This window comes from Hyphopichia burtonii (genome assembly GCF_001661395.1).
Source record: "Hyphopichia burtonii NRRL Y-1933 unplaced genomic scaffold HYPBUscaffold_2, whole genome shotgun sequence".
NCBI classification, from domain to species: domain Eukaryota; kingdom Fungi; phylum Ascomycota; class Pichiomycetes; order Serinales; family Debaryomycetaceae; genus Hyphopichia; species Hyphopichia burtonii.
The window spans coordinates 1,681,259-1,705,676 of record NW_017963729.1 but is presented as its reverse complement, the minus strand read 5'-3'; the positions used below and the strand labels follow the sequence as shown (position 1 = coordinate 1,705,676).

The following is a 24,418-nucleotide window of genomic DNA, read 5'->3' as shown; positions in this document are numbered from 1 at the left end:
TATGAATAATAAAAAACGCCTGAAGTAAATCATTGACTTTAATTTAATTTTTCAAGAAAAACTGGTCTTTGAAAATTTTGTTTATATAATTTGTATTATTTACCAACCTTTTTTAAAAGAAAAATATCTGAAAAAGTAAAAAAAAAATTCACTTTAAATGTATAATTGTGACTCTTTTAAATCCAATGTAGCTAGTTAATTTGGATATGATCCAGGTAAATTGGTCTTCTGTATATTATTCTTCTTCGTTTTTTTAACAATAGCCATCTTCGACAACTGCTTGACTTTCCTTGAAACCATGTATAAATTAATCAAGTCCTTAATTAGAACAACTAATATAAGGGCTATAACATTTGACATCATCCTCAAATTTACCTTTGGAATGTTTTTCAAATTTTTGAAAACATCATGATTCAAAATGAAGCTGTTGATTAATCTTCCCAATTCTCCACTTATTACTGGCCAAATAAATGTTGTGAGACTTCTAAAAGTTAAAGAATTTTGCATCATAATGGTGGAATAATCAGTTTGCATGCATGTTTTTGATTTATAAAACCAATATTTCAATTTCAATTTCACATATTCCCAAGGTAAGTTGAGGTTTGAGGAATTATAATTATAACTGAGAATCTTACCAATGAAAATAAGCTTGGATTTAAAGCTGTTCAAGAGGCTTGCTCTTAAAGTATTTGATTGTTTTGAAGAAGATTTTGAGTCTTGATATACTTTTTCAATTTTTTTTTTCACTTGCAATAAGTCGTATTGTAAATCTTCCAAATTAGATAATTCTGCATCTGTAACACTATTTGCTATGTGTCTTGGTTTAATTACTGATATGTAATCAAAATACTTGGTGTTAATGATAAGTCTGAATAAGAAATCATAAGCCCATCTTGTTGGAATTAGCAAACCGATTATAATATTTGGATCCCAAATATTTATACCTTGAGTTAACAATGAAGGAATCGACTTTAAGGGAAGCTCTTTTAAATTTCTACCTATATGACCGATATTCTGAGACAAACTTTTAATTAATTGATTATTACCTAGTGATGAAATGAAGTTAGATATCATTAATTCCGTTACCCAATTGCTCATGCTATTATTTTTCTGTCTGCTAAAAAGACAATCCATTATAGATGATGATCTCATTCTGTATAGAATAATTGGCAAAATGGGAATATGGCTAAATTTGAATTGATCAATTACTCCTTTTGTAACAATATCTTCAATGGTATTGAAAGACTGATTATTAATCGGGAAGAAACTTCTTAATGAGTTTAAAGTAGTACTATTCCTTTTGCTCAACATTGATATCAATAATGGCGAAGGTATTAAGCAGTCAAGTATATTTAAACCTACTCTTGAAATTCCAACGTAACCTAAAGTTATAACACCTGTTGCTGCACCAGTGAGACCAAGCATTACTCCAAAGGATTGAATACCGGTATTAATCACCCCTCGGAAAGCAGAGGCTAATGTAAGCAAAAGAGAACGCTTGATACACACCGTTATCCTAGACTTGCATTGAGGGCAAGGAGTTGTTAAAAGGATAGTTGAGTCATCGAATGGGACTTTTTTAGAAGATCCTCTTAAGTCTAATCTTATGTCGGACGCCAAGCTCAAAAACCACCTATTAATCAGTGCTGGGGAGATATTGATATCTATAGTGGTGGTGGCATTATTATCAGGGATATCATTGGCAGGGTTCGATGCATTTAATAATCTAGCAATAAGTTCTCGTTCTTCATCAATATCATCAAAATCGGAATCTGATTGATCTAAATCATTGTCCCAATCATCTGCCAATCTACGATGTTGATTTTGCTGGTCAAAATTCTCCTCTCGGTCCTCATCATCATTGCTTGATCCATTATCGGTTTCTTCTTCTTGGAGTTCATGTTCGTGTTGATTACGACGATGATCTCGTTCTTCTTGTACTTGAGAAACAAATTCTGCTACTCGTTCGGAATATGATACTTTCTTTATAGAATCGGGAGACAAAGAATTAAACCAATCGAGTAAACATTTTCTATGAGTGGTCATAGTACAAGTGGAACAAGGTTGAATAAGTTCTTTAGCGTCTTTGGCTTTACCGAAAGGCGGAATGTCATCCTCTCCACCAAGACAGAAGCTGCAAATATCACCAGTTTCGAAAGACATTTCTATCTATAATTTGATTATAGGAACTAAAGAGTCAGTGCTTCTAGGGTCTATTACCGATTACTCGGCTTCAAAGGGCAAAAAGATCACCAAAAAAAAAAAAAAAAAATATTAGAACAAAAAGCCAGTAACTACACTCAGAATTATGGGGAAAGACTAATAAATTATAAAGCTATATACTCTAATTTGTAAGAATGTCTTTATTGGCAAAGGCAAGATCGATTCCAGCAGCGAAATGGTATAACCTTGCATCTACGGCACAGCCTTCTTTTTGAGTAACTTCAAGAAGACCTTTTAATAACTGATTAATGGGTAAAGTGAAAATTTCAATGAATTCACCATCTTCTAATTCAGGTGTAGGATTTTTATTTCTTTCATCATTGATATCAACATCCACGAACGCCAAGGACATGTTAGCATTTGTCAATCCTGGGTCACTGAATAAGCTGACTTGAGTTTCCGACAGGGAAATGAATTTACCGTGATAACCAGTTTCTTCAATTAATTCCCGGATTGCGGTTGATTCGACCGATTCCTTAGGATCAATTAAACCAGCGGGTAATTCAATAACAACTGATCCACATGGAGGTCTGAATTGCTTAGTCAAGACGATTTCTTTTGGTTTATCAGGATAAGATATTAATGCGGCAATCGAAACTGCATCGATATTAGTAGTTTCAGTACGGGTAGTTCTAATTGCCATTTCCCATACTCTATTACTACCATTTGGATCAGTATAATTGATTCTACGGGTTTGAATCCAATTGCCTTGGTCTAGTTTCTCAACAGAATTGACTTTTGCTTTGTATGGCGAAGGTTTTGTTGACATGTTAATTGATGATTTTGAAAAAAATCGATAAGTAGAAGTAGTAGGTTGATTTGATAATTGATTTAAAGTTGCGCAAGATCGCACGATACTTTGACAGGGTTTGTAGGGAACACCGACACCACGTTTCAATTGACTAATATGATGCTTGGAAACACCCGTAAGCATTACCAGTAACTTTTGTTGAATGAAGGTAGAGCTAGTAGTATATATTGTGATGGTATTCAGCTTGCAATCGCTACGGAAAAGGGTTGCTCACTGAAAACGTCAAATAAACAAAAGCAAAAAAAAAAAAAAAGTACTACATAACCAAATCAACAGATAACAGTTAAGAAACAGCTCAAGTAAGAGTTCTAACAGTTGGCAGTTCAAGTCTCAGCTGGACCAAGTACATCCCAAGCAATCAGTTCAATCACTCGGTCTGTCCAATAGGTTCGCCATGACTCAACATCAGGAGGAACTCGATGCCATCAAATCACAAATCCAGGAACATCTCATATCATCGGGAAACTATGATCTAATAAGCAAACAACTCAAGTTGCAACTATACGAATCAGGTTGGTTTGATAAAGTATCCCAAGTGGCCAACTGGGAATTAAAGGAACGATCAGAAAATGATCAAAACATCAATTTCGAACAATTATTTTCATCTTTGAAACCAAAGGCAGAAGAAATAGTACCGCAAGAAATCAAAGAAGAAACCCTCCAAAAACTCAAGGTTTACTTGGACGACGTAATCCAGTAATTGACCCATTATATATAGCTATCAATATTTCAATAAACGTATACAACCCGTACACCGGGGCAGCCCTCGGAGTGGAAGACAATGTCGTGGCTCCGTGCGAGGGTTTCCCCGACAGGCTCCGGTAGCGCACGACATTCCTGGGATACTCCGTAGTAAGAATGCGAATGTCGTGGCCAATCAGTGTCGATAAATACTTGCTGATTGAAATAGATGTACAATTTATAAAGGCTTCACCATACAAATACAAAAAAAAAAAAAAAAAGGGAAGAAAATTGGTGGACTTCTTTAACTAACAGAAAAACAAAAAAATTTTTTGGTTATAGCTCAAACTCTTTCTTATAAAGCCTAAGCTTAACCATGTATTCGTTAGCCAGACAATCCATACTCAATAGTGTGGGAAAATCCAGTGTCAGAGCCATTATTCCATATAGTAATGTTCGTTATGTTTCGTCCAAGGATTTAACTCCCAAACCCATGCCAACTGACTTCCCATTGATGTCTCAAAAAAGTGCATCTTCACCAGTTGATTATGCTTTAACCTCGTTGGATACCATTGCTAATTGGGCCAGAAAATCATCCTTTTGGCCAGTTACTTTTGGATTGGCTTGTTGTGCAGTTGAAATGATGCATGTTTCTACTCCTCGTTATGATCAAGATCGTTTAGGGATTATTTTCAGAGCTTCTCCTCGTCAATCCGATATTATGATTGTTGCCGGTACTTTGACTAATAAAATGGCACCAGCTTTAAGACAAGTTTACGATCAAATGGCCGATCCAAGATGGGTTATTTCCATGGGGTCTTGTGCTAATGGTGGTGGTTATTACCATTATTCTTACTCCGTTGTTAGAGGTTGTGATCGTGTTGTTCCTGTTGATGTTTACGTTCCTGGTTGTCCTCCAACTGCCGAAGCCTTGATGTACGGTGTTTTCCAATTACAAAAAAAGATGATGAAAACCAGAATTACTAGATTATGGTACAGAAAATAATTCTTCCCCCATTATTTATTATAAAACTTCATATTTATTTTACTTCTTTCAGATTTTTTCTGATAAATCAGTCTTGTTGAAAGCCGTGTTTCCCTACCTTTCTTCATTCTCTTATTGCATTTCCTTTTGTATTTTTATCTATTCATTGCTATAATCATATTTATCTTCTATCTGGTTAGTGTAGTTGACCGTTTGTCTGCAAATGCTCTTTCCCCCGTGGTGTCTGGGTGTAGTTGTTGTCACGTGATGCGCGATGGGAAAACCCGTAATCTCCTGGTCTCGAATCGGGCTGGTGGCGCCACGACCCCCTTTAAATGCGAATGCGCACTGTTTTCTTTTTGCTTTTCCCGCAGTTATATTCTCATACATTTTCACTTTTTTTCCCTTGTTCTCAAAATTAGTGCGACTTTGCCTCTATACAAATTAGTATGCTCATGAAGAAACCATTTCAGCATTTCCTAAACTGACACTTTAGCCCTTGGTTATCTAATCAACTCAGCAAGTCACACAATAAAAAAAAAATTGCCTTCTTTTTTCCTGCTCATTTAACGAATCCTCCCTTTTTTTTTTCTCCCCCTCTGCTGTTATATATAAATAGGATTTCCCACTTTTTTTCCTTTGTGGTGATGTAGTTACTTCTCTCTTTTTTTTTTGTATCGTTAATACAAAATGGCCAGAACTAAACAAACTGCCAGAAAATCTACCGGTGGTAAAGCACCAAGAAAACAATTAGCCTCTAAAGCTGCCAGAAAATCAGCTCCAGTCTCTGGGGGTGTTAAAAAACCTCACAGATATAAGCCAGGTACTGTTGCTTTAAGAGAAATTAGAAGATTTCAAAAATCTACTGAATTATTGATCAGAAAATTACCTTTCCAAAGATTGGTTAGAGAAATTGCTCAAGATTTCAAATCTGATTTGAGATTCCAATCTTCTGCTATTGGTGCTTTACAAGAAGCGGTTGAAGCTTACTTGGTTTCTTTATTCGAAGACACTAACTTGTGTGCTATTCACGCCAAGAGAGTCACTATTCAAAAGAAGGATATCCAATTAGCCAGAAGATTAAGAGGTGAAAGATCATAGATTTTTCCCTTTTTACTCTTTTCTTCTTTTTATATTGTTTTATGTTTTATTTTGGATTCTCTAATGTCCTTCCTATAGTTCTATCCTGAGTGTGTTATTCTCTGGTTCTTTTATTCTTTTTTTTTCTTTTCTTTCTCTATATATTAAATTTACAAAAAAAAAAAAAGTCCATTTCATCAAAATGTAAGGGAAGCGGTTGCATACTTTTTCCTACGTGCGCTATTTAAACGACGAAATATTGATAATTAAACAGAACTAACAAATTTTTAAAATTACTCATGAAATAAAGAGATAAAATAAAAAATCAAAACTAATAATAAAGTGTAAACAGAAACAAAGAATAAAAGAATAAAGGAATAATAAAGGGAATATTTAACGAGAAGGAAAGATAATTAAAATCGCAAAAAAATATAATCAATAAAACAGACCGAAAATGAAAAGTAACAGTATATTGGCAATTAGCCAACGCAAACTTAATAATTCAATGTATAAGTAGTAATCGTGAAAACATTGGATATTAGTCATATGTAATTAATTTTTTTTAACATCAACCCCAGATTCTTTCGACTTTGGCTCTTCTTCTTCTGGTTTTTCTTGAGCCTTTTCTTCTTTGTCTTGATCTTGTGCAACTGGTTGTTGGGTTGGGGCTCCTTGGTTGACCACAGGTGGGGGAGGTCCATTGAAGCCGGCTTGATAAAGATATTCATTTGGTACATGGGTCATATATGAATAATCTTGCATAGGAAACCCTCCATTATACATTGGTGGTGCAAACATTCCTGGTGGTCCAGGTCCTCTATTGGGTAAGGCATTCGAAACTTCTTTTGATGCTTCTATTTCTTCGCCTTCCCTTGAACCTTCTTGTTTGGCTTCATCGAGATCTAAAGTGGTCATCGATTCAACCAAGTCTTCAGGGTTAGTTGTTTCTTGCGGTCTATCTTGTTGTTGATCCGGCGCTTGAGGATGATTGAATCCAATTGGCCCTCCATAGTAATTATAATCATTAATACCTGGAGGTGGTGGTGGATGTCCATAAAAATATGGATCCATTGGTGGCATCTTTGGTGATCCAGAGATTTTGGTATCAAATGGTGTTGTTAAATCTTCCTCATTAGTTCCAACTCCACTGCCACTACCACTACCACTACCACGATGTTGTCCTCTCATGTAAGGAGGGGGTGTTCCCGACCCTTGGTTGAGGTATGGGCTCCCCATTGCTCCTTGAATTGGTGGTGGTGGAATCCCAAGCGCCTGTGGTGGAGGGGGTGGTATTCCACCATACTTTTGATGAGGTGGCATTCCTGGTGGTATTCCTGTTGCATGGGGTGGTGGTGGTGGTGGTGGTGGATATCCCCCTGCTGCTGCTGCCGCAGCGGCGGCAATGGCACTAGCAGGATCCATCCCCATAGATAAAGCTGCTGCTGCTTGTATTTGAGCAGCTTGGGCCACTTGTTGTTGTTGTTGTTGATATTTCTTATTATTCATTGAAACTCTACCCCAACTTAACCTAATTCGATTACCACCAATAATAAAACCTTGCATTGCTCCAATTGCTTCTTCGGCTTCTTCTCTAGTATCATATTTAATGAATCCACAATTTTTTCCCGGTGGTATTTTGACCTGTTGTATAAGACCAAAAGGTTTAAATAATGTAAATAATGTTTGTTCTGAAACTTCAGATGATAATCCACCCACGAAAACAGTGGTGTTCTTAGGGTCTGTAAATGGTTGACCTTGAGAATTACCTTGTAATGTTCTTAAATTAGGTGAAAAATTATGATTTAAATTTGGCTGATTATTGAATTCAACATTGGCTCCATTGGTACCTCCAGTTATTAAGGGATTGACTGGCCCACCACCAAATTGATCAATTGAATTAGGAATTCCGATTAATCCAGGTATTGCACCAGGCGGATACCCAGCAAATTCATTATTAGTAGGATTATTCTTAGTAGGATTATCATTCGAATGATCAGGAACATCGGATGATGATGAAGGACGACCAGCGTAGTTTGATCCAATGTTTGAAATTGGAGGTGGTGGGGTATTAGCATTACCAATTAAATTATTATCAAATGGAGGAGGTTGTAAAACGGGAGTTCCATAAAACCCATAAGGTGAATTAGCCAAGGCTGATGGAGGAGGAGGATGAGCAGAATGAGAAGGTAAAAACATCAAGTCTGATTGATTTGGATCATTATAAAAATTTGGATTATTTCTATTATTTGGAGAAAAAATACCTTGAGAAGGATTACCAGGAGTTAAAGAATTAGGGGTATGATTACGAAAATGGCCATTTGGATGATGAGAATGATGATTTTGATTTTGAAATTGAGAATGATTTTGAAGACTATTATTTTGATTAGAATTATTTCTTGGGGTAGCTAAAGCAACTCTTAAAGGTCTACCGCCAAACCAAGCACCATTCATTTCAATTAAAGCTTTTTGTCTTTCCAGTTCATCAGTAAAACGAACGAAACCAAAACAACGGGATTTCCCAGAAACAGGATCAGTCATTACTCGAACAGTTTTAATTGAAGTTGGAAATTTTTTTTGGAAAAATGCTAGTAAATGAGCTTCAGTAGTTGAAGCAGATAAATCTCCAACAAATAATGAATATTCTGGGGTTTGAATAATTGGAGCAGTTAAAGTAGCACCACTAGCCCAATTCAATCTAAAATATTTTTTTTGATTATCAGGATTTTTAGGAAATTGTTGTTGAGAAGGCATGGCAATATCTGGTAATAATTTACCATTTAAGCTAAGAGCTTGTTGAGCATCATCAAAAGATTCAAATTCAACAAAACAATAACCAGAATGAGATAATCCCAAATAATCCATATCGGGTTTTGAAATTCTTGGTTTAATAATTTTAACCGAAACTTTTTTATTTAAAATAGTCCACCATAAATCGGCAATTCCATTTTCATCTAACCAAGGATCTAAGTCACCCATCCATAGAGTACGAGGAGAATCGATTTGAGAATTATTTTGATTTGAAGATTGCAAATGGTTTGAATCTATGGAATCTTTATCGGCAGCTATTACGCTTGATTGTTGGGTGGAAATTGGGGGATTGGGGATAGCAAATCCGCTCAACATTTCCTGCTCTTGTTGATGTTGATGACTGGCAGTATTTGAGATAGTGGTGGCTGGATTGAATGGCAACAAAGTATTTGGGAAAGATGATTTATTTGAAGATGAAGATGAAGATTTGCTAGTCAATAAAGAATCCTGCTCTATTGGATTCTGTTGGTTATTAATTCCTTCAACCTGAACTATAGGAGCATTTGAAGAATATTCATCCGCAGGAGTTGGATTACTGGATGAAGATATATAAGACATGCTGAATTGAAGAAACAGAGAACAAAGGAAAAGAAAAAGAAAAAAACACTTAATAAATAATCAATTAAAGAAGTAAAAGAGAGTAATGATAAAACAAAATCAGAAGAGAAAAGTATTAACAACTAACTAAAACAGAATGGATCTTTTGGAAAAGGAAGGAACTAAAATTAACCAAAACTGAAAAATTTAAGTTAAGAACGAAACAAACAAACGAAACAAACGAAACAAACAAACAGACAAAAAAAAAAAAAGCAAAAACTAGTCAAACTTGGAAAGCAATTGGAGTGATAAAAGTATAGTGATTATAAATCGACCGATACTAACTGATAGAATGAAAAGAATCAAAAGACATAGGCCAGCAAGACAGGAGCAAGGAAAAAAAAAGATATATTAGAGAGGAAGAAGAAGAAAAAAAAAAAAAAAAAAAAAAAAAAAAAAGCTAATAAAAGCTAATATAAGTTGGTGATTTATCAATAAATGTATAAGACCTGACGGGATCAAAAGGGAGGTAAGAGTGGTCGATCAATTGACAGTAGAATTGAAATAGCAGTCGTAACTAAACGGTTAATTAAAAGAAGGAGAAAGAATAAAAAAATGAAAAATCACCTAAAACACCAAAAGGACGAACAAAAAGTCAAAAAAAACAAAAGACTAAAAAAACTAAAAAAAAAAAAAAAAAAAAAAAAAAAAAAAAATTATCAAAGTACAAATCCTCACTAATATCGATGATGATCTCTCTTTCAAGAGAAGGTCACGCTCCGTAGCTGACCAAGCGCTGGTGCCCAATTCCCAATTGAAATGTAAGGCGATCACACTCCAGAATGGGTCGCCAGACTGTCTTGAAGAATCAAGGGTAGTGCTGTGGATCAGGTAGTGTACAAATAAAACAACCATTACAAAAAAAATTGTTCTGAAAGCCAAATCAATTGTAATCTACCAACCTTTTTACTCAAGACTGCCGAATAATGGGATAGATGCCAGGTAGAAAGGGGTCATGATAATGACTGCAAATTCAAAGTAAGCAGGATTAAACGATCGGTTGAGAATATTGTAATGTTAAGGGGTCCTTGTTGTTTCGCAGATACATCTAATGGGAACCATATGTAGACTACAGCCATAATAACATACAACGCGCTTGACATGGGCATCACGGATCAACCACACCCTAACGGATCAACACCCTAACGGATCAACACCCTAACGGATCAGTTGCACAAGTAGGTGTTCAGATAACCAAAGAATCGATTCAGTTAATTGGGAAAAAGTTGGGTGTGCTGCATATGGACCGCTCTCTCTCACTTTCTCTTTCTCGCTTTGTGTGCAGGTCCACAGATCGACCTGGAACCCTTTTCTGTAACCTGCAAACCTCGCCGGCAGCGCCGATTGTGCAGGTTACAGAAAAGGTAAACAGTACTCAATTTTTTTTGTTTGTGGATTAAGTTAAAACATAAACAAAAACAACCTCATCATTGAGCTTCACTTCTTCATTACTCTTGAGGACTGGTATTGGTGGGCATTAATTGAACGAATACCAGCGTACTACTTGCCTGACAAGTCTTTGACTGGAACCACATACTGATATTACACATCATTGACTCGATATTACACATCATTGACTCGATATTACACATCATTGACTCGATTATACACATCATTGACTCGATATTACACATCATTGACTCGATTATACACATCTTTGACTCGATATTACACATCTTTGACTCGTTTATACACATCACATTGACTCGATATTACATCATTGACTCGATTATACACATCACATTGACTCGATATTACATCATTGACTCGTTTATACGTCGGACACTAACATCACTGACTTGATTATATCACATTGAATAGCATGAGTCGATTTATACTGGACTCTTCTTCCGGGCAAAGCTCTACCGGATTGAACATCAGAAAATATATCAAAGATACCGAGTTGAGTGACGGAATGATAAATAGAAGCATTGGATCAACCTTACCTTCATCCAATGATGAAAATGTAAATATAAATCAAAAAATTGATACTGGATCCTTCCATTTTGGTGACTCAAATGTGATATCCACTAATTCCCAGAATTCAAATACTTCAAATAACTCAAATAACAAATACAATTCGATCGAAAATCAATTAAATCCAATCCTTGAAGAATCAACTAATATACAAGCATCCTCCACTTCTTCTTCTTCCTCTCCCAGCATTCAATTCAATTCTCCTAAAAAATCAAATAATGATAGTCAACCTTTTGCAAACTCAACAGAAATTATCCATGACTCAGTAAACAATGACGAAATATTATCTGAAAATGTCGATAGTGATAAAGAAAATAAATCCTCTGCTCCTAAAATTCAAAGTGTTAACTTTAATCTCCCAGAAAATGATTATAAAAAAAATTTGAAATATCAACCTAACGTTAATTTCGAATATAATAGTGAAAGTCCTTCTATCAATTCAGGTAATTATACTTCCTTACCAGTTTCAGTCCCAAATACTTTCAAATATAAATCTCATCCAAATGCTAAAACTAAACCTTCAATTGGTAAAAACCCTCCTTCTTCAAATCATTCTTCTTCCATTTTTAAAACTCCTCCAATAATTCAATCAAATAAAACAATGAATTTTAATTCTCAAATAATCGATCAAAATGAAGATGATCATTTGAATACCCCTGATTGGATGCCTGCTGAACTTAATGAAAAATGGATTGATCAACCTGTAAATAATAATAATTTAAATCTTAATGATTTTGTTGCCTCAGTTCGTTTAAATAAAACTCCTCCAAATTTAAATGCTGATGATTTAAATTTAAATTTATCTTCTACTAATACAATGATTCATAATTCAAAACATTCATCAATTCAAATTCCAATGTGGAAAAAAGTTAATGATGAATATATAGATCGAAAACAATCTCAACATCAATTACAAAATATCTTTATGACAAATGAAAGTTTCAAATTAGATTCAAATAAATTTTCAAATAATCATGATAATACAATTAATAATAATAATTCAATTTCTTCCACTATTTCAACACCAATGGTTTCCATTAATAAAACTGGTCAATTTAATAATATTCAAAATAATAACTATCAACAAAATTTATCGAAAAATCCTGGTTCTCCCTTTAAACCTTTCGAACATAAACATAATACCTTCACTAGAAACAAAATGAGTGAACTTTTAGAAAACTTGTCTAAAGTAACACCAAAATCTAAAAAACCAGAAGTTGATGAAATTTCATTTAACTCTTCAAATTTTAAAGTTAAAAATTTACCTAGAAATGCTTCCTATTCTGATGAACAATATCGTCAAAGAGCTAATAACTTATTTGATAATCTTCAAAAAAAAGGTTATCAGGGTAATAGATCTTCAAATAAACCTTTGAAAAATCCTTCTAATGAAAGCGTATCAATTAATGGTAATCATACAACTGCAACTTCAACTCCTAAAAAACTTAATGGTATTGATGAAATTAACTCTCAAGATACTTTTTCATCTTATGATAGTGGATTTGATAATGATGATTCTAATTCAGATGATAATCTGAAAAAAGAACCAACTAACATTGATGAATTTACTTCTTATGAAAAATCTCAATTTATTAATAATGTCAATAACGAAATTCAAAATCAAAATTCAAAATCCCATAATGAAAGTTCATATACTTTTGATGATATAACTGAGATAAATAATGCAAGAAATAAATTACCAGCCCATTTAAATCAACCTCCTGCAACCGATTTCAAATTCAATAAATCACCAATGAAAGAATTCAAAACTCAATCAAATGGTCAATTATCTCAAAATCCTATACCTCAATTACAACCAATGGAATCGGTTCCACATGAATTGGGAAGTTTTATAAAATTTCAACCTCGTAATGCTTCAAGTTCAAGCAGTTCATCATTTGATTCTAGTGAAAAACATGATGCAAAAGTTGAACAGCTTGTTTCCCGTTTAGATCAATTAGAATCAGCAATTAAAGAAATGCACTCAAATGAAGACTTTATTAAACAAGAATATTTCAAACTCCAATTAGAAAATGAAAAATTAATGGATGCATTAGCAAATTCAAACCAAAAAACTGACAAAATTCATGATCATAATAATAATTATGATCATAATAATAACGATTTCAATGACGATTACGAATATGATAATCAAAAGAATAATGAAATCGGCTCTCAAGAAATTTCAATTGATGATATTGAAATCAGTGATGATCACTTGGATAATGACATTATTAAATGGAAACGTGCATCTCAATTAAAACTTCAATCAGATAATCTTTCAACCATACCTGAACATCCTAATATTAATGATCATGTTGTAAGAGGTCGGGTTAAACCTGATTTAAATTTACCAGTAAGTTATGATAATATGGTACTTGATATTAAAAATCAAAAATGGGTCACTAATGATAAAGAAAATCAACATGGTGGTAGTTTAGATTCTATTGAAGACTTGATAACTCATTCTGAGGAAGATGATAATAACTTGAATAATAACAATAATAATAAATTTCAGGAAAATGCTCATCATTATAATGAAAATGAAAGTCCTAACGATGGTAGCATTTTAAAATCTCCTCATCGCAGCGCAAGAAGAATGAACAGCAAATTAGAAGTATCATTTGATTTACCCCATGCTATGAACTCAAGCAATGATCATCAAATGGATAGCAAGAATGAAGTTGATGAATTCCCAATCACTCCCGATCAATTAAGTTCCGGTGGTAGTAACGTTACACAAGTATCACAATTAGATGATTTAACATTTTCACAAATAAGGAAAAAATTGGTTTCCGTTATCACTGATGTATTATCGAATAATTCTTCTGATGTATCATGGAGTCATTTGGATAAAATTTCTTTAGCAAATTGTTCCTTAGATAATATCAAAGATTTATACAAATTTTTACCTAATTTGAAGACTATTAACATTTCTAATAATTATATCAAATTTTTGGAAGGTTTACCTAGAAAATGTTTGAATCTTGATATTTCTAATAATTATATTGATAATATCACCTCCTTTAAACAGTTTAAAGACTTACAGTTTATTAATGCGTCTTTTAATAGTCTAATCAATCTTTCGAATTTTTCCCATAATATTCACTTGACTAAATTGAATTTACAAGATAATCGAATTACAACTCTCGATGGAATTGGTGCCTTGACGAACTTGACTTCATTAAATATTTCAAGAAATGAAATCGAAGGAAGTATCGATTTTGGTAAACTTAACTTGATTAATCTTCAAGAATTGAATTTATCAGAAAATAGAATTGAAAAAGTAATAGGTATTGAAAATTTACCAAATTTGAGAGTCTTGAATTTAAATGAAAACCATTTGGAAACTCTAGCATGTGGTGATAAACATTTACTCTTGAAAAAATTGCTTTTGAAATTCAATAGATTGAAGAGACTCGATTTAAAACCTTATCCGTTTTTAAGAGTATTGAGAATTGACGGTAACTTTATCAATATTACGTCTGATTTAAAAAGGTTAACTTATTTGGAAGAGGTATCTTGCAAGTCCCAGGCAAATCCTGAATTGGTTGAAAAAATGGTTTCTGAAGTCAGTGACGTAACAAAATTAGACTTATCGGGAAATTCATATTTCAATTTTATATACGATGGAGATACCTTAAATAACAGAATTAAAGTTAATCCGTTTTTAAACTTGAATAATTTGATTTTATCGGCTATGGGGCTTTCGAAACTTCCTGAAGGTTTTTCAGATTTATTTCCTAATGTTCGTGAATTGAATTTGAATTTCAATAAATTAAGCAATATTCAAGGCTTAAGAGGAATGAAGAATTTGAAAAAGGTATATCTTTTGAGCAATAATATTAGTACAATTGAAATGATCCTAAAAAGTCTTGCCGGAAGTAGAAGCACAATAAAACTACTTGATTTCAGATTAAATCAGGTGAATATGGATCACTACCCATACGTTTTCAATCCACAAGAATTAGAATTTTCGCAGTATCAAAAGTATACTAATGATTCAAGTCCAATAGTTTTAGAAACATTGGATGACATTGAAAACTTTGCAATCCACTACAAGTCAATGAGCAAAGGAAATAGTGATTGGTCTGAAAGGGACTCAAAGTACGTTGAAAAGCTTTTGATCGACTCTAATCCTAAGTGCTTTAAGGAAAGGCTCGATTACGAGACATTGTTAATCAATTTTTTCCGCCATTTAAAAGAATTAGATGGTGGAATTATTTCTCATACGAAACGCATGAGCTTGAAACGAAGAATGGTTTCGGGTAGTATTGATGATTGATATGTGACATGTATAACTATTGTATATTATTTTTCATCTGTAAGTATAGGTCATAATATAGAAATAACTTTTTTTAAAACTATGGGGTTATCCCTCAACTTGTATTTACTGGCACTTTTGGTATCTGCAATGTTCTGTTTTTGACATTCTTACTGCTCGATATATTAAGTGCCGGCCAAGTCATTCCAGTGATTCTTGTTCACCGCTGTTTATATTTTGCAGTCATTTTGCGATAATTTTGCAATAATTCAAACAAGTATATGCCAAAACTATTCCTAAAATTTTGGTTTACCGTCCCGAACAATATAACAGACATCAAACAAAAGCTGCTTCGTACTAAAACTTAGACAATCATTTCTACAACCAATCTAGTATAAGCAACTAGTTACGAAGTTGTAAGCCCCAAAGCATCCCCAAAGCGTCTAGCATCGTCAATTCCGCGCAAGAAGAAAAATTCCGTCTCCGGTTTATATATAAAGAAAAATGAAATAATCAAATGAAGAGGTGCCAAACCACAATCAATGTCTTTTTCTAGAAGAGTATCCTTACAGTGGATACCTGAACAAGTGGACCCAGAAGAAAGTACTAGCACATATGTCATTACCTCTCCAAATGATGAATTTGTTGATATTAGAATTTACAGCACCAAGTATCCATACACTAAAGAAAAGCAGGAAGCTTTCGACAAAGTGTTCCAGTGGGGGATAACTGGAGTCGAGGAGCCAATTGAAGGTACTAGCAGAGTAAATTTCAAGCATGAAGTAAGCACCACTGAGGTGATCGAATCAATCAGAACAGGCAAGCTGTTAGAAGAATGCAGAGGTGAACCAGACGTTGGCGACTTCAGCAATATCGAAGGAAGTGAGGACAGAAGGGAGACTGGGTCTATGGTGAATTTTGAGACTGGTCGAAAGACGGACTACATTGAAATCTGGCGTTCTCTTGATCCCATAAATCATACTCCCCATAAAGAAGTCAGAGAGCCCAAGGAAACTACAGACATACCAAAGGTCTTGGTTATGGAGGTGAACCAAGTTGGTTTCCAAGGCAAGTTGGTCCGTTTGGGGAATTGGGTTCAAGCTTTGGTCCTCAACAGGTCAACTAAAGAAATACATATCATTAGGTATCATTTTGATACTCTGCTTAAGAACTGGGACCGATTGATTCAATATGCTGGCATTGACTTCCCTACAGACTTTGCCGGTAACGTGGGAGAATCAGCTATGGTGAGTAACATCAATTGGATCTGTAAAGAGAAGGTGTAGTTTTTATAAACCAATAGATAGTATTTTCAAAAGCGATAATGTATTCCCAGTTGTTCGTATACTTCCCGATAAGGAAGTCTACAATCAACTGTAATTCAAAAAAAAAAATAGAGGAATTTTCTGTGAGAACAATTTTAAGCTGCCGATTGGAAAAAAAATGAAAATCGAAGAGAAAAAATAGTGATCCTTCAAAGACAAACTAAATCTATATAAGCATTCTTGTTTTGAGTAGATAATCCAAGTTAAATACTAGATTGAAAGTCGTTGTGATGTCTGGTGAAAGTTTGTATGTATTTCTGCTCTTCCAATGATAACATCGATGGGTGTTAGGTGTGTTGAAAAGCAATTAACATTGAAGTTAATGGTGAAACAGCCAGGATATGATCACACGATTCAATAACACCAAGGTTTAATATATCTAGAAATAGTTTACTAACGAAGCATTCAGATTGTTTATTTTAGCTGTTATTGTTAATGTGGTCAACTTGTTTGCACAAGTTTTCTTTACTATCATGTATTCTGATTTAGAATGTGATTACATCAACCCTATTGAGTTGTGTAACAAATTGAACCCATGGTTCATCCCAGAAGGTGGATTACATGCTGTTCTCTCTGCATTATTCTTAGTAAATGGCTATTGGTTTGTCTTTTTATTAAATTTACCTTTATTAGCTTTCAATGTCAACAAATTTTTGAACAAGAACCACTTGTTAGATGCTACTGAAATTTTCAGAACTTTATCCAAACACAAGAAAGAATCTTTCATTAAATTAGGTTTCCACTTGTTGATGTTCTTCTTCTACTTATACAGAATGATTATGGCATTGGTCACTGAATAAGCGGTTCGAACGAGTTTGATTGTTGCTGCTTCCTTCCTTGGATCTGTGACCAGCTCCCTCTACTTTATGAGTTTCTTTCTTCCGTCATCATTGTCATTAACCACCTATGATTGTGTCTGCTAACTTTAGCCTGAGCTTTATGAGTTCTGACTATTTTTTTTTTTTTGTCTTACTTTTCTTTGATTTTATTTGCTATTCCTGTACTGTTTGACTAGAGTCAATCACTAATTTATTATCCTATTATCTGTTGTTATTTACCAGTCAACTAGTGAAACAATCGTCTTGTCTGTTAATTATTCACCTTCAATTCTCTCGTCTATATAGATCAAACTACTTCCTATCACATTGTAATTTTAATGGTCTTGAATGACAACATGATAAATCTGCAAATGTAATCTTTCAATTTTCGAACTTTGATTTTCATGTAGAATGTTCTTATTATGTCTAATATATATTGACTGCTAAAAAAAAAAAATAAACTAGAGACCAACACTATAATTCATGATCTACTTTACTTAACTTCTCATTTATCATCGTAAGCTTTTTGTAAATACCAGATTGTGGATCAATGATCTTTGATAATGATGCCAACTCCTCATCTACATCTTCTGTGAGCTCATTCTCAATACTCTCAGATTCTGCACTCACATCATTTAATGATCCAGCCCTATGTTTGGATATACTTTTATTCAAAGCACATAATTGATCAGACATGTTGGTGAAAGACTCATAATCTTCTTTAGATTTGTTATATTGAGATCTTAGTTGATTAAGATCGTTTCCAACTTTCGAATGATCTTTCTTCAATTCAAAAATTTTCCGTCTCATATCATTCTTTTGTTTTTGAATATTGGTCACATCAAAATGAAGATCTTTAATGCTTCCATGTACGTCTCCGATAGACTCCAATTGACTTAAAAAGTGAGCCTTAAAATCGTTGTGTATAGCCTGTTCATCAAGAAATCTATTTTTATGTAATTTAGGCTCAAAATTCTTGATAAGCTGTTGTACAACATCCAACGTATTCACTCTTAATCTTTTATCTCTGGTGGAATCGGTTAAAAGCCTTTGAACATCAATCAAAAGAGGACGTTGCTTTTCACCTATTCGCTTCTTCAATAGGGAAACAGATTTTTCAGTTGTATTAGGTCTAGCTCTTGGAGGTATAGAGATGATTGATTTGAGTGAAAGTAAAGGCTTCGCCTCTTTGAATGTTGTAGGAAACTCAGGAAACTCAGGAAACTCAGGTTCACCTTCTGCACGAGAAGATTTTAGCCTTGACTTTAAAACGCTTGGCTTATTAGCTCTAGATAAGACCAGATCAATTTTAGATGTTTTGCCTTCACTTTCTTTCCTTTTGCCTTTATGTTTTTTCTTTTTGGGTTCTGTTTCGACATCTGAGGCCATTGACTTCCTGGTCTTAGACGATCTTATCTCAAAATCATTATCATCATCATCATCTTCTTCTTCATATTCATCAGCTGGCAGATCACTATCATCGAAATAATTATTTGCTTTATGTTCTTTCTTCAGAGATGTATATACATCATTATCACCAGAATCCAACCCGAGCAACCTGTCGAGTTCTTCATCCCCTTCAGTAAACTTGGAGGGCCTCAGGCGACGTGAAGGTCTTTTAGATAAAGTAAAGTCACTATGCTGAGAGTTGGAAATATCACTTTCGTTTGACATGGGTAGATCGGTCTTAGTTTTATTACCGGATTTTCTTGGATCCAGTTTAGATTCCTTTTTTGCAGGCTTTTTGAATATAGATTCTTTTTTAAAAGTCTTCTCAGGTAGATCCTCTTTAAAAGAATCAATATCGTCAAGATTAGCGAAGCTAGGCGGATCAACACCATCAACACCAATTTGAGTAGTATCTATGCTATCTTCTATCAGATGTTCCGAATGAGTTAACTGGTTCTGAGGGGTGATAAAATCGTTAGATGATTTGGACGTTTTTCTTGTTGTTATTCTTTCTTCATCGCCCTCAAAGCTATTATCCTTCGAAGTAGTTTCTTTCAGTGAGTCTCTGTCATGATTTCGAAATCGAGGTAAATTTATATCGGATGGATGAACGAGTGCAGAGTCCAATTCCTTTAAACGTAGTTTCGATGACTTTGGGAGTTCCGACGAGGTGTCCTTCTTACTCGAGGCTTTCAGCCTTCCTCTACTTTTCTTTACTATACTAGCACCAATGTTTAAGGATGCAATATTGGCATCACGACTCCTGGAATATTATGTTAGTATTGATTTGTATGGTTGATCAAAGTAATAGAGCATACCCTGAACCCCTAATTCTGGCCTGTCTCAATTCTTCCTTACTTTGAGAAGGCATATCATTGACTGCAATATGAATAGATAGACTGTGATTATGACTGTCAAGCAAGTTGTGGAGATGTTTATCCAAAAGTCTTCACTTGATAAGTTTTAAAGACGCGCCTTTTACTAGATGTTACAAGACCCAAACACCACCGACAACCTACTTTTTCCAATTAATATGGAAGAAATCTACATTTCGTATTAAAATAGTAAAAACGTTATATTAATATACATCGATCACTATATTTTTTTGGTATGTACCTAAAAAGGCCTAAAGAGAAACTTGTTCAACTTAGATACGACTCGCTTATTGTTGGGAGAAGTGTTCTAATAAGATGTTTCTTTCTTCAGTATCGGTACCCCAGTTCTTGATGACAACACAAGAAGCACCAACAACTTTTCTGGCGTTACCTTCTCTGTCTAATTGACAAAGACCGGCCCATTCACCTAATAATTTAGCGTCAGAAACTTTAATCAATGGGATTTTTTCTTCTGGTTCGTTACATAAAGCTTCAACCAATTTAATGATAGATTCTTCAGTAACAGAGTCACATAAGACACATAATTGAGCTTCTCTTCTAGATAAAGCTTTAGAAGCTTCTCTTAAACCTCTAGCTAAACCATCGTGAACTAAAGAAGTTCTTAAGACAACTTTTAAAGCATCTTCAATAGAGATAGAACCGGATTCTTGTTGTTCAACGGCAACTTCTTCGACAACTTGTTGTTCTTCAACGTCAGACATTTTAATTAATTTGAGTGATTGATATTAATAGACTTCTTCGTCAGGGGATTAACTCTCTGCTCAGTGAAGAAGTAAAAATATCATTACAAGAAACTATTGAGAGTCGATTCTAATTTTTCAATGGATTCGCATTGGCATCTCGCAAAAGAAAAAAAAAAAGAAAAAAAAAAAAAAAAAAAAAATTTAGTTTTTGGTTTTTTTGAAAACATATGTAGGGCTTGAGCCCTACGCACGTGCTATATTTGATTACTGCAAAAAAGAGGAGAGCTTCAGGTCTATAGGATTACAAGCTTTAAGTTATATCATTAACAAACACATCGCTTGGGATTAATATATATAGGCATTGACATTAAGTCTCACTCGTAAGAAAAAGAAACGGAATAAGGAACTGGTAAAGGACTGAAATGAAAAAGGTGAATTAGAATATATTGGTGATCAACAGAAATATCTTCATAAAATAAGATAAGATAAAAAAGATAATAAAAGCAAACTAGAGAGAATTAAACAAAGAGATAAAGCAAACTGATAAGCAATTGATGGATTAGATGTCTGATAAAAGAGCATATAATAAATTAAAACCCGGTAGAGTAGAGTCAGGTAAAACCAAAATTTGAAAAAAAAGGGGAAAAAGAGACATAAAGGATTAATGAAGTTGTAATTCAATTCATCAATCGAATTCTATAAATACCATATCATTGGGGAAACATCCGAAACATAATAAAATTAAAGGCACTTACAACTCCATTTCAGCGGCACCGAATGGCTCATGATGGTGACTAGCGGCTGAATCATCATCGCTATCATCAATGGCCATTTCATTATCAGTATCACCAGGGTTTGAGGCTCTAACAGCACTAGCGCCATTGGCACCATTACTAGTTGAACTAATTGTATTAGAGTTTTCTTCATCTTCATCTTCGAAATCCACATCGAAGAAATCCTCATCAGTACCGGTAATTCTTTGATATAATAATTTTGCTTCACTGACAATACCATCGTAACTAATTTCAGAAGAAGGCATATTAGCAAAAATTATATCTTCTGAATCAGGAACGACTTTCTTGGAGATATTATTTGAATCATCAGGGATTAAAACATTTGATAAGTCAGGTTTTATAAAAGTAGTTTGAACAAAACCAACTTTAACCACAATTTCTAATTTTTCTTTTGGAACAAAATTTTGTAAAGATTCACCTAATTTAAAAGAATTGACTAAGATCGGAGTGCCTTGAGGATTTACCACAAAGTCCTCGTTAGTTAAAACATCATCTAAGTCATTCGAGGATTCTCTTAAGATGGAAGATTCCATTTTCTCAAAAGCACATTCTAAATCGGATTTTGATTGACTTGGGTCTTGTTCAGCAGTTTGACTGTACCAAATAGATTGACCATCGGGACAAATACCAGTACCACCATTTTGAATAATAACCTGAACCACTTGAGAATTATTTGAAGGTAAAGATTTTGGAGGAAAAACGACAATTGCAGAAGATTCATTTTCAGACATCCACTCTTTACAATCTTTTCTAACCACAGTGATTAATCTTGTAATATTATAAGTTTTCAAATTTTCAGAAACTTCATTATAATTAGATTGTAAAAATTTAGGAACTTGAGTTGGAGCGACAATAATTTTTTCATTAATTTTAATATGGCTACCATCATTAAATTGGGCAACTTTCAGTTGAGGATCAAAATCAACTAATGAAGTATTTAATTTATAAGTGGTACCAGCCACTGCAGCACTACGACAAAAACCTTGAGAAATTTCACCGGGACCACCATATTTCAGAACCATAACTGGGAAGTTACCATAAACATCAAAAGAAATTAAAAATCTTTTAATTTTTGAAATTGCTTCAGGAGTTTTAGTCGAAGATTTAGTAGTTAAACCAATTGAATAAACCAATTCATTAATTTGAGGAGGTTCCAAATTAAAATTCGAACTTAAAAATGTTTCAATAGGAGTATTTGAATGATCAATCAAAGTTTGTTTTTTAATTGGATCATTATTATCAGTTAAAACAAATTTTAAGAATTTCATTAAATATCTTTTAGTAATTAAAGATAATGATTGATCGGTGAAGATATCTTCTTTAGTTGAATTAGAAACTTTTTTATTGAAATCATCGTTTTCAAAAACATGGAAATTACTAATACTTTGAAATTCCAAGTATTTATAAACTCTTGATTTAATTAATAATGAGAGTAAATCCGATTTTGAAAACATTATTCTTGGATTTAAATCAATACCATAATCTTTTGATTTAAAAGTATTACTTCTACCACCAGGTATATAAATTTGAGCGTCTTTGAAATGTTTGATTTTCCCTTCGTTTACTTCTAAACACCATTTTTTCAATTGTTCAATGGTTAAAGTCGAAGTGGAGTCACCATAATAGTTTTTATTATCAACGTGTAATACTTCAACCCCTTGCCATGATAAAGCAGCAGCCAAGATCGATTCCACCAATCCAGTACCCAAGATGACAATATCGCATTGATCTAATTTTAAACTATGATCTTGAGGTTTTTCCAACCCTGCCAAATGAGGAATCACCGATGGGGTGTAAGAAACACTTGGTCTTCTTTCAGCCATTGATTTACGTCTTTCTGTTCTATTGAAAGCAGGCATAGTAAGCAAAACCAAAAAAAAGTTTTTTTTTTTTTTTTTTTTTTCCTTTGGACTTTAACAAAAAATCAAATAAACACTAACAAAAGAGCTAACCTAAAGACAAGCAAAGAAACACTCGAAATTAAGCAAAATAAACACCCACAAACAAGGTCTTGAGTACCGATTTGATATAACCTCGAGCACTGATTCTGTAACTCTGTGTACCAATGGTTTTGTTCTTCTTTTTCGTTTCCGTAAGTACGCTTAGAGACGTGTCTGGGGAACGGAATCAGGTAGTTTATACTGGAGAGCAAGGACTTCGGAAATATCAGGATATATATCTACCCAGATCAAAGCCTTTATTGGAGTATACTTAAATAAAAATTAGTATACTTAATAAGTTAATAAAAAATTTTCGACTCGAAATAGGAATCAGATTAGCGACAACGCTTTTCAATGGCGGTCTAATTTCACGTCCGGGAAGTTGGCAAGTAATGAAATCCGTTCGGTGATGATTAATTAAGCTATGAATCCTATGAATGATTGGAGAATACCAGAATTGGGTTATATGAACATGTAGAAAGACATACAATTTAATATTCCTTCCACACCTTCATTAGAAAATTTTTTCTTTCCTATCGAAAAGAATCGGAACCACTTAGTTTTGGACGTTCCGCATTTTCACTAAAATTTCGAGACAACTCCACTACTTGCAATATCTACTAATTAGTTTAATTACTTCAATTACTTTATCTCCTTTAATCGGTACTTACTCTGTATACTTCTCTATTGATCACTGTGGTCTACATTCAAGTGTAAATCTACGGATCGTATGGATGGCCTACCATCCAATTGTCCAGGCAGATCAAGGATTGGGGGTGTCGAGGCGAGTTTGGTTCCCATCATGCAATTTAGCTCGCTAAAGGTTTTTAGCAAACACACACATGTGACTAATGGTCATGATCAGCTGAAGAGGTTTCACTTTTATTTACGGGCTACACAACTGGGGGTTACTGTAGGGGCAAAAGGGACTGCAGTGTAAGTTTGCTTAATTACCAAACAGTTACCTAACTGGTAGAAGAAGACAAAAGAAGACAATTGCCAGACCCGTAGAGGGTTTTGATTGCTGTCGCGACTCCAGTAGTTCGATTGGTCCAAAACCGCGGTTGCTCTTCACGGGGGTCCGGTC

The 24,418-nt window shown here is 34.0% G+C and overlaps 13 protein-coding genes across 13 annotated transcripts; 6 read left to right on the top strand and 7 right to left on the bottom strand.

Moving 5' to 3' along the window:
* Nucleotides 1-195: 195 nt before the first annotated feature.
* On the bottom strand, nucleotides 196-2,222 carry HYPBUDRAFT_10507 (uncharacterized protein; the record flags this gene model as incomplete). Its single annotated transcript, XM_020218389.1, has 1 exon — nucleotides 196-2,222. Exon 1 carries the CDS (start codon nucleotides 2,161-2,163, stop codon nucleotides 196-198), a length of 1,968 nt encoding a protein of 655 aa, XP_020078174.1. The 5' UTR covers nucleotides 2,164-2,222.
* Nucleotides 2,223-2,344: 122 nt separating this feature from the next.
* On the bottom strand, nucleotides 2,345-2,992 carry YSA1 (ADP-ribose diphosphatase; the record flags this gene model as incomplete). The annotated part of the gene is made up of 1 exon (XM_020218385.1): nucleotides 2,345-2,992. One exon carries the CDS (start codon nucleotides 2,990-2,992, stop codon nucleotides 2,345-2,347), a length of 648 nt encoding a protein of 215 aa, XP_020078173.1.
* Nucleotides 2,993-3,141: 149 nt separating this feature from the next.
* HYPBUDRAFT_152288 (uncharacterized protein) lies at nucleotides 3,142-3,784 on the top strand. Its single transcript, XM_020220937.1, has one exon. It carries the CDS (start codon nucleotides 3,429-3,431, stop codon nucleotides 3,732-3,734), a length of 306 nt encoding a protein of 101 aa, XP_020078172.1. The 5' UTR covers nucleotides 3,142-3,428; the 3' UTR covers nucleotides 3,735-3,784.
* A 216-nt stretch (nucleotides 3,785-4,000) lies between these two features.
* On the top strand, nucleotides 4,001-5,110 carry FESUR1 (Fesur1p). The gene has a single exon (XM_020220936.1). The coding sequence runs from the start codon at nucleotides 4,092-4,094 to the stop codon at nucleotides 4,719-4,721; it is 630 nt and encodes a 209-aa protein (XP_020078171.1). The 5' UTR covers nucleotides 4,001-4,091; the 3' UTR covers nucleotides 4,722-5,110.
* Nucleotides 5,111-5,390: 280 nt separating this feature from the next.
* On the top strand, nucleotides 5,391-5,801 carry HHT1 (Hht1p; the record flags this gene model as incomplete). The annotated part of the gene is made up of 1 exon (XM_020218340.1): nucleotides 5,391-5,801. The coding sequence occupies one exon, from the start codon at nucleotides 5,391-5,393 to the stop codon at nucleotides 5,799-5,801; it is 411 nt and encodes a 136-aa protein (XP_020078170.1).
* A 1,344-nt stretch (nucleotides 5,802-7,145) lies between these two features.
* Nucleotides 7,146-8,948, bottom strand: HYPBUDRAFT_91552 (uncharacterized protein; the record flags this gene model as incomplete). Its single annotated transcript, XM_020223882.1, has 2 exons — nucleotides 7,146-7,557; nucleotides 7,912-8,948. Coding segments are annotated over 2 exons (1,449 nt in total), but the record flags the coding sequence as incomplete, so codon positions are not given.
* A 1,183-nt stretch (nucleotides 8,949-10,131) lies between these two features.
* On the bottom strand, nucleotides 10,132-10,431 carry HYPBUDRAFT_152286 (uncharacterized protein). Its single transcript, XM_020220935.1, has one exon. It carries the CDS (start codon nucleotides 10,292-10,294, stop codon nucleotides 10,139-10,141), a length of 156 nt encoding a protein of 51 aa, XP_020078168.1. The 5' UTR covers nucleotides 10,295-10,431; the 3' UTR covers nucleotides 10,132-10,138.
* Nucleotides 10,432-11,007: 576 nt separating this feature from the next.
* HYPBUDRAFT_5154 (uncharacterized protein) lies at nucleotides 11,008-15,447 on the top strand (the record flags this gene model as incomplete). The annotated part of the gene is made up of 1 exon (XM_020223486.1): nucleotides 11,008-15,447. The coding sequence occupies one exon, from the start codon at nucleotides 11,008-11,010 to the stop codon at nucleotides 15,445-15,447; it is 4,440 nt and encodes a 1,479-aa protein (XP_020078167.1).
* A 518-nt stretch (nucleotides 15,448-15,965) lies between these two features.
* On the top strand, nucleotides 15,966-16,723 carry HYPBUDRAFT_152283 (uncharacterized protein; the record flags this gene model as incomplete). The annotated part of the gene is made up of 1 exon (XM_020220934.1): nucleotides 15,966-16,723. The coding sequence occupies one exon, from the start codon at nucleotides 15,969-15,971 to the stop codon at nucleotides 16,710-16,712; it is 744 nt and encodes a 247-aa protein (XP_020078166.1). The 3' UTR covers nucleotides 16,713-16,723.
* Nucleotides 16,724-16,937: 214 nt separating this feature from the next.
* HYPBUDRAFT_121289 (cornichon family protein) lies at nucleotides 16,938-17,882 on the top strand. Its single transcript, XM_020219260.1, has 2 exons — nucleotides 16,938-16,998; nucleotides 17,161-17,882. The coding sequence occupies exons 1-2, from the start codon at nucleotides 16,982-16,984 to the stop codon at nucleotides 17,549-17,551; spliced, it is 408 nt and encodes a 135-aa protein (XP_020078165.1). The 5' UTR covers nucleotides 16,938-16,981; the 3' UTR covers nucleotides 17,552-17,882.
* Nucleotides 17,883-18,004: 122 nt separating this feature from the next.
* HYPBUDRAFT_152280 (uncharacterized protein) lies at nucleotides 18,005-19,930 on the bottom strand. Its single transcript, XM_020220933.1, has 2 exons — nucleotides 19,837-19,930; nucleotides 18,005-19,781 (listed from the first exon to the last, which is right to left on the bottom strand). Exons 1-2 carry the CDS (start codon nucleotides 19,887-19,889, stop codon nucleotides 18,044-18,046), a joined length of 1,791 nt encoding a protein of 596 aa, XP_020078164.1. The 5' UTR covers nucleotides 19,890-19,930; the 3' UTR covers nucleotides 18,005-18,043.
* Nucleotides 19,931-20,180: 250 nt separating this feature from the next.
* RPS12 (40S ribosomal protein eS12) lies at nucleotides 20,181-20,615 on the bottom strand (the record flags this gene model as incomplete). The annotated part of the gene is made up of 1 exon (XM_020222172.1): nucleotides 20,181-20,615. One exon carries the CDS (start codon nucleotides 20,613-20,615, stop codon nucleotides 20,181-20,183), a length of 435 nt encoding a protein of 144 aa, XP_020078163.1.
* A 325-nt stretch (nucleotides 20,616-20,940) lies between these two features.
* On the bottom strand, nucleotides 20,941-22,696 carry HYPBUDRAFT_152279 (GTPase-activating protein). Its single transcript, XM_020220932.1, has one exon. It carries the CDS (start codon nucleotides 22,657-22,659, stop codon nucleotides 21,349-21,351), a length of 1,311 nt encoding a protein of 436 aa, XP_020078162.1. The 5' UTR covers nucleotides 22,660-22,696; the 3' UTR covers nucleotides 20,941-21,348.
* Nucleotides 22,697-24,418: the final 1,722 nt, after the last annotated feature.